Here is a 9,513-nt window from a genome sequence, read left to right on the forward strand (position 1 = left end):
TTTTTAAACCACTAAATGACATTTAAATTAACTGAAAACAATTAATGTTTGCTGTTTGTGTAGCATTGGAAATTATCATCTGCTATCATTTTTTTCTCTTTTCGTAATTATTGAAATTTTTTGTTGTCGCTGTTCTTTTGTTCTAACAGATCTTTGTAGAGATTTTTAATCTATAACGCTTTCACTTCCTTTTTACACCTTTTAGGTGTAATTTTTCATTGGTTTTCAAAATTTTACTTTAATATTGTCTGTTGTCTATAAAAAGTTTTTTTATTTTTGTGTTCACAACATTGCTATTGTTGTAATTTTTATTATCACGGTAGTTAGTTACATTTGCAGACCTCATGAGCATTATTGTAGTGGATTTGCTAATCAATTACTTAGTGGTCCATTAAGTGGCATCCGTAGCCAGTCGATAACTTTCCAACATGTGGTATAGTGACTAGTCATCAGCTAGTTGCTAATTAACTAGTTATGCGTTAAATTAAAACCTCAATTACTTATGATTGTTTAAAAAGTATTTTTTCTACACGACACAGTGAGCCATAAAGACCGCCAGGTTCAACTTTTTCCCACCTCTAATTTTTTTTCATATTAAGACAAGTGCTGGTTAGATATGTTATTTTTTTTGTATTCGACAAATCTAAAGTCGATCAGAAGTAACATAAAAACTTATTCTTTTACCCTATTTACCCCCCTTAAAGTGATAAAGTTATCTCCTTTATGATGATATTACCTCCTTTCAGGATAATGAAAGATTAATTTTTAATTAATCTTTCATTATCCTCCTTAAAACAATCCTTACTTTTCTTACTAATCTTAAATTGAAGTGATTTTAACTCCTTTTACAGTATTATAGCAATAGTTAAAAGAAAAAAAATACAATAAATGCAACAAAAATAACACAACTTCTTTTATATTACAATATTTACATTTTATCTAAGCAAAAAGTTGCAACAGCAGATTTCAATCTTTTAGCATAATCTTTATGTTCAATCCTTTGCTTGTATTGAGACCAACTTGGTTTGAAGGCACTATGAACAGCTTCTCCAGTCTGTTCAGCATATGATCCTAAAGAACAACAATTAAACTTCACAAATGGAAGAATATGACAGACAACTATATGGACTTTCCAGGTAACCTTCAGATCTGTATTTAAATGCATCTTTGCATACTACTGTAGGTCACAAAATGATACTTTAAACTCTTCAATAACTGAAGAAGCATTGCTGCCTAATTCGTATCCAAAGGTGCACTCTTTAACCTTTTCAAACTTTCTGAGGCAATGAATTATAGGCAATAAATTAGTTTGAGATGCTAACACATCTCTCTCTAAAATATCTACTATTTCCAGAAGTTTATTGGAATTGTTCCCATCAAAGCCTATCCCATGATAACCTCGAAGTAAGATATAATGTTTATTGAGCCAGTTTTTAAAAAGAGGCCAATGATCTAAAAGTAGTCTACCAAGTAATGTCACAATCCCCATAAGAAGATGTAACTCTGGTGGAAGGACTGATTAATTTCAGGAAGTGATTAATTTCATCTTCAGCATTTTTGTCTAAATAAACGAGTCGAGGACTAATAACATTTTTAAAATCTTTCATCTCTAATTGCTTTGCCCCATTTTCAACAAATAAGTTGTGCCAATTATTAAAAGAACCTAACGTTTTTGGAGTACCACTTTCTGGGGAACATTCGCCTTCACACCACAAGCAGGCATATTTACCTGAATGAGAAGACAAACCAAAAATGCTGTTAGCACATTATAAGTCAAACGCAAGGTGATATGTAACATTATCCAGATTTAATCTACTCAAGATTTTCTGCAAATTTTCTATTGTCTTCACAAACATCTTCAACAATAGCAAGAATTAATCAATCCTTGACCTCCATCAATCGATATACGTACCATACTGGAGAGAGGATCCATTCCTCTTTCGATTAAAATATTAAGAATAAATTCAGAAGTTTCATAGATAAATACTACATGTCTTGTTAAAATTTCATTTAGATTCAATTTCTTCTTGTAATGATGTCATCGTACTAATTACATTATTTTCTCCACAACAGTAGATGATCCCAGATTCTTACGGAGACTTGATATCAGTTTTTTTGTTTTATTTTTTGTCAATTCCAAAACCGAAGTTAATTCCATCACTGTTTGAAATGATATCTGATTAAAAAACTTTCTAGAAAATTTATTGTCTTTAGTTCCAACAGTTAAAGTTAACGGATTTCCACCTTAAAGATAAAGTATAATTAATTATATGTATCTTTAACCTACCCCTACTTTAAATTTACAATGCAAACATTTTGAAAAAATTGTTAGCAACCTATACAATTGCTTAGTTACAAAAGCCTCATATCTACTGAGTGTTTTATATGGGCATTTAAGTTTTATCTGAACATATAAACCCTTTTTAATTGTTTAAAAATGAAAATAAAAAACTTACACACCTGTAGATATTTTAAAGGACTGGCCTCTCTCAATGACTTCTCGCTCTATTTTAATTTTTATTATGCCTGAAGCAACTTGATCATATGATTTGGGATCAAGAGTTTCTGCCAAATTAATTAAATTCAAAACAGCCTGACTAGAACAACAGTTGTTATGACATCCTGAAGAATAAAATTTACTCTTAAATTAATATACGCCTAAAGGATTTTCATTGAAGTTTATAAATGAATATTTGATAACTTTTAATTTACTTATCAAGTAACATATTAATTTATAACCTCTTGCAAGGAGAATAAAGCAGCAGCTGCACATTTTTTTTTTCAGAGATTCAACATCTTTTGTATTAACATAAAATGATTGTATAATATCACTAAGCTCAGTACTACGTCTAGTTCTTGGTCTGTCAACCTAATTCAAAATAACACTTAATAAAAAATCTATATCTTTATATGTATTAATCATTTAACTTTAATAAGTTTAAATTCATATACTTGAGAAACTTTACTTATCCAGTTTGAAAGATAAGTGTTTGATCCCTTTTCCAGCAAAAAGATGTTTCTTCTACAACTTGAACAAATTACATCCGGACAGACATTAAACTCTGCATTGTACTCAGGCCAAATAAACTCCTTGATTTTATTTGCTACAGATGCTTGTGCTTTTACTAAAGATTTTGAATATTTACCTTTTTTTTCCAAACAGACTGCACAAACAGACTGTTTTAAATCAGCCAACTTTATACCGTATGTATATTTTTTTACTTGAATATCATTTCAAAACTATTAAAGAAAAAGAAGCCGAGATGGCGGATTGCATTACTTTAAAGGCTAAATTTTTAGATTTTTCTAATTTTTAATACTTAAAATACTAACTCTTCTGATCGACTTTAGATTTGTTCTGCATTTGAAAAAGACTTACACAAACTGCATTTACTTAAAAAAAAAAAAATATAGAGGTGGGGAAAAGTTGAACCTGACGGTCTTTATGGCTCATAGTGACTAGCGGCTTTGAACCATGGTTAAAGAATTCATTCTTATGACTATAAATGAACATTGACTATAAGAATTATATGAGCGTGAACACGAAATAAGTTTGAAAGTAGAAATAAAGTACTCATCAGTTTTTATTTACAGTAATAAATTTAATATATTTACATAAGAAGATAAAAAATTTCAAAGAAATTAAAAAAAAAACAAACAATTAAACAAATTAATGCTTTTTTAAATGACATTTCAATTCTTTAAGGTTTCTACAAGGTTTATTTAATTCATTTTTTATTTAATAGTTGCCCACCACTGATCAATACCTCTTAATTCTGGTTATTTTGAAGGATTTACTGTTTTGTTTGCAAAAAAATGATGCGAAATTTTGCACAACTTTTGTATACCATTTCATAGCCAATTTACTATAATAACTTGAAGCTAAATTAGGCTAGAACACAGGTCTATTATGATTTGATTTTTGAGACATTAAATACATTTTTGTAAACATTTTTTAAAATGTATATTTGGCCAGAAAGTGGAAGCTCAGAAATATAAGGTACTGATTTTTTTCTACACATGCAAATAGCTTGCCAAATCTAGACTTTCAGGTTTTTAAGTTTTCTAGACTCTATTATTTAAATTTCGTACCTGCTTTTCCTCTATATTCGACAATATAATTATCAGAACTAGAAATTTGCAGATTATTGTTCTCAATATATAAGATATTTCATATTTAAAAGAATTTGTCAGTATAATTGAATTGGTAAAATTATATTAATACTATTTACTCCGTTGAACTATTTATACTATTTTACTACATGAAAATATTTATGAACTATTTATACTATTTACCTACATGAAAATATTTATGAACTATTTATACTATTCACCTACATGAAAATATTTATGAACTATTTATACTATTTATGAACTATTTATACTATTTACCTACATGAAAATATTTATGAACTATTTATACTATTTACCTACATGAAAATATTTATGAACTATTTTACTATTTACCTACATGAAAATATTTATGAACTATTTATACTATTTATGAACTATTTATACTATTTACTTACATGAAAATATTTATGAAATCTTTTATTTTTTTTATTATATTGAAATTGTGTATAATATTTTTAACAACGTTATTTTATTTTTAATTTATGAAGCCTACATAGGAGCATAAGTTTTTTTTAATAAATCCGTAAATTTTTTTTTATAAATCCAAGGTTTTTTATAATAACATTTTATAATAACAATGATTTTTATGATAACATTTTTTAATAAACTTTTATATTAACAATACAAATGTTTTTTATAATTCCAATTTTTTATAAACATCGCTTTTATTTTTTGTAATTATATTTTCTTATTATATGAACAGCAAATAAATATCATAATATGATATTTATTAACTAAATTTATTAATTAAATATATAACAGCAAATTAAATTTATTAATTAAATTAATTAAATTTATTAATTAAATATATAACAGCAAATAAATATCATAATATGATTTTTATTTGCTGTTCATATAATAAGAAAATATAATTACAAAAAATGAAAACGACGTTTATAAAAAATTGGAATTATAAAAAACATTTGTATTGTTAATATAAAAGTTTATTAAAAAATGTTATCATAAAAATCATTGTTATTATAAAATGTGGACGAAATGTCGGTATATATATTATATATACCGACATTTCGTCCACCACCAGACTTGGCGTTTGATAGATTTTGTTTGAGAGAAACATTGAATGACATGTCTAGCTATGCAATATCCCTCAAAATGATCGAAAATTAGCTAAGTTTTTATATTTTCATCGATAATATTTTTACAATAAATTTTCATAACATATTTTTTAAAAAATCAATAAGTTTAAAAAATCAAATTATTTAAAAATTTTTTTATTTATTCCATATTTCATCTGTTTTTGTATGTTGTTTTAGAAAAAGATTACTCTGTAAGTAGAGAACCAATTTAAATGCACTTTGGTGTTTGATTAAAATATAAATTGTTTTACAGCTATAATTCCAGAACTTTTTGCTCTTGTGCTAATGGCACAGAGAGAGGTAAATATTTAAGGCTTTTATTGCTTCCAGACTCCGACTATCGCAACTTTTTGCAAAGCTTTCATTTTACATAAACATAAAAATGTTTGGAGTTTGCTCTATGTCGCTACATAAAGTTAAACTCTTAAACAAAAACAAAAAACTTGCACGGGGTCTGACTTTAATAATGTGATTGAAAACTGGATGTTTGAATATTGTACTTTGCATTTTTTAATTTTCATTTCGGTTACAATGGTTGGTAACAACAACCACTCTGAATAAAAGAAGCAGCATTGCTACACAAAAAATAATTCTAAAATAAGTAAATAAAAAAAATGTCTTTTTAAATCTATCTTGAAAAAAGTCATTTAAAAAATAAAAAAATAAAACATCAAAAAATTTTTATTTTAGTTTACCTTGATCGATTTGAAAGGTAGGCTATTGTGGTGTCCACAACCTTCAGTAGAAGATAAAAAATTATATCTGATAAATACGTCTTTTATCAGATAGATAATATCAAATAGTTTACATGACTTATAACTTTTTTTAAACTGTTTTAAGAGTCATTTTTTGTAAGAATCAGGCAGTCAATGGAAGTGACCTCCTCCAAATTGCTTGAATTTTTTATATATTGATCAGAATATAGAAAAAACCTGTTAGGGAAAAAAAAAAATTTCAAAAATGTTTCGTTCACTCGGAATCTGGGCTTAAATTTTTGAGATTTTTTTAAAAATTTTTAGAAATTTAGTTTTTGCCACCATTGAACCCATTTTTTTGGCAAGGCAAAAAGTTGCACATAGCTTTTGTAGTTAATATCAGACGTAACCCAAAAGCTCTCTCCAAAAAATATAAAAAAGTTGCGTGACACTGTGCGGTTGGCTAATTATCATAGTTCAAAAATACAAAATCAATCAGTTTTGTCAACTTTTAATCGGAGTTAATTCTAGCGGCGAAGTGTTGCACACAATTTTTCTTTTAGGATTTGAAATTATCAAAGGTATTGAGTCTAAAAATGCAAAGAAAGTTATGTGATACCTAAGGCCTATTATTATATTAAGGCTTGAAATTGGAAAACAATGTTTTAGTATACTTACAAAATGAACCATTACGGCAGAGGCGCTTAGTTTTGTAAAAATGTAAACATATCCAACTGTCAATACAAAAAGGTCCTAACATAATAATAAAAAAAATTCGTGTGATCTTTAGATATTAAGTTAAAAATAAAGGTACAAATTGTTAAAAATGATTAAGTACGAAGAGATATTTATTTGGACACACAGATGAGGTTTTCGCTCACAATAAAATTTCTATCATCCAAAATTAGCATTTAGCATTACACAAAACATTGCACGTAATGTTAAGAAAAAATTTAAGCGTTTCTGACTATGATATAGAAATCATAACAATTGAAATAAATAATAATAAAAAACAATACATGACCAAAAGTGAATTATTTAAATTTACGTCATAACCAAATAACTTGTGGTGATCGAATGGAAGAAGAATCGCTGATATCACGATTGTGGAGAAACAAGTTAGTGGGCGGTTGTTTCCTTTACCATAAAAATGTCTTAACTTTATTTTAACGATCTTTAAAATTTGCATAAATAGAGTAGATATTTTATCATTGCTATTGAGAAATAGGTACTGCATAAATAGAACTTGTTTTTAGTTGAGTATGAAACAAAACAAATATTTTTATGAAAACTGTTGTTGCTTTTCAAAAGGAAATTGTGGATTATTCAAAAAACATAAAATTATAAACAAAATGTTCTACATTCATCAGCTGGGAGATGTTGATGTTAAGGAACACCTCATCAACTTAAAGGTAATTATGTATTTTAAATTTACGCAGACTGTAATATAATTTTTATAATTACATACTTTATAACTTCTCTGCAATAAGATTTTGAGACAAAGTTCTTTAAACAAAAAAAAAAGCTCTTTTAATTAATTCCTCACTCTTTTAATAAATAATCACTAAATTAATCACACTCTTGCAATATTGTATTTTAATAATAACAACAATGTATTTCAAACTTGTAAACATTTTTCGTGAAGAGTCAGATTATAAACAATGCTTTAAATGACACACTTAATAATTGTTTAAAATATTGTTTTTAGGTCATGCGATTAAACGATAATAATATTTGGGAAGAAAATGGACTTATTGCAAATAGACTTAAAAGAAATCTTGAAAAGGATGAACAAATATGTGCTTTTCACCGGTACACGTTTGGTATTGCATGGAGTCCTCCAAAAACATGCTTTCATCCTCACCATCTAAATATAAAAGGAAAAAAATCTCCCGCTTTAAAGGCGTCACCAATACATGTCGTCATATCAATGTCAAAGCGATACAATGAAGTATTTTCAGTTGGTGCAATGCTGTGTTTTACCCATTTAAAGCAAGAAACTGCTTTATCTAGAGTCAACGAAAACACCAATTTATGTACAGAAACACAAACACAACAAGAACAAACATATATGACACCTGCTACTCCAGATGAAGAATTTGATCCCGGTGAAATTAATGTTTCACAGGAGATTTTGGACGAATCTCTAAGAAGCCGTGAGAGTGTAACTGAGGTTCTTAATGCAATTCCAATAAAATTTAGATTAAAAAGGAAGTTCGAATATCTGGAAGATACTACTAAAGATAAGTTAAAACGCAAGTATGTTCGCCTAGAAAACTTATTAAAGAAAAAATTTGCGGAAGCTGTTGCTCCTGGACAAGAGGAAATACTTATAGATTTTCTTAACAGTAAAAATATTGATGAAATAAATAGCCCTCTCCCAATTGAAATTATTCGTGCTCAGAAAGTATATAAGCAAAGTGATTCCATGGGAAAGTTAGTTATCCTCTCATTATTAGACCATACCAAGTATACCAAAAAGTTTATAATGAACACATTTGAGTGTATCAAACATCGTATAGAAACAGCAAGAAAATGGCATGCATCTCATAAAGGGTTGGCATTTCCAGAGAAGAAAGTATTCGTCCGATCTAGTCTTGATCAAACAAAGTGTGAACATTTCTTAGACTTTATATTTACAAGCGGTATTTTGCATGATGTTGCTTATGGAATAACCAAATTAAAATACGACAGCGGTGAAGAACAAAAGATAGCGCATGCAATACTGACGACAAAATATAGCCACGCTATCATGTTCTATCGAAAAAGTTGTAGTGAAAACAATTATATACCATTATCTGATTCAAGTTTGTGGAAAGTATTGCATGCAATAAAACCTTCAAGTCAAAAAAGCTTAGCTGGATTAGATGATGTTACTGCTTCAGGCATGAATGGTTTTCAAACATTACAAAAATTGGCACAAAGATTTAGTTCTAAATCTCTCGAAGCTGCCCTTGAAAAAGGAAAAAGGTATTTAAAAACAAGTTATCAAACCAATTGTAGTGTCAATGACTCAAACATTTCTTCTCATAGCTCAAAACATGCCTTATCAGATCCATCTGAAAAAAATCTTCAATCCAACACAGAGATATCAGAAGTGGTATGTGCCGATTGCTATGATTTGTGCAAAGCTATCGAGATGATCAAAGAACTAACAATTCAAAATTCTGACGATGCTGATTCTATTTATGATTTGGAAATTGCTGTAAAGGATGTATTCAACTACATAAAACACCTGATGAGAGATTCTCAACAGAAAAAGACAAAAATCGAAGCTTTTAAGCAATTAAACGATGAAACTGCTTTCTGGCTTAAAGATTTTTGTCAAAAAATTCTTCCGGTTCGATACAGAGAGGGCCAAAGAGAGTATTTTGGCAAGAAAGGAATGAGTTTACATGTGGATATATTCTTCATAAAAATAGCAGCAAAGTTATTCAAATGTGTTTACTTTACTTCAATGTATAGGTGTGATCAGGGAATAGGTGATGTTGTTTCGTTAGCCACTGCAGTTTTAGACCAATTCAGAATTGATCAACCGCATATCAAGAAAATGTTTACCAAATCTGATAATGCCGGCTGCTATCAGG

At 28.2% G+C, this 9,513-nt stretch overlaps 1 protein-coding gene across 1 annotated transcript; it reads right to left on the reverse strand.

Annotated features, from left to right (window-relative positions):
* Positions 1-889: 889 nt before the first annotated feature.
* LOC136083489 (uncharacterized) lies at positions 890-5,222 on the reverse strand. The gene is made up of 5 exons (XM_065802892.1): positions 5,156-5,222; positions 2,953-3,221; positions 2,740-2,869; positions 2,461-2,622; positions 890-2,244 (listed from the first exon to the last, which is right to left on the reverse strand). The coding sequence occupies exons 1-5, from the start codon at positions 5,220-5,222 to the stop codon at positions 2,051-2,053; spliced, it is 822 nt and encodes a 273-aa protein (XP_065658964.1). The 3' UTR covers positions 890-2,050.
* Positions 5,223-9,513: the final 4,291 nt, after the last annotated feature.

The sequence above is a fragment of the Hydra vulgaris genome, chromosome 08 (assembly GCF_038396675.1).
Source record: "Hydra vulgaris chromosome 08, alternate assembly HydraT2T_AEP".
Taxonomy (NCBI): domain Eukaryota; kingdom Metazoa; phylum Cnidaria; class Hydrozoa; order Anthoathecata; family Hydridae; genus Hydra; species Hydra vulgaris.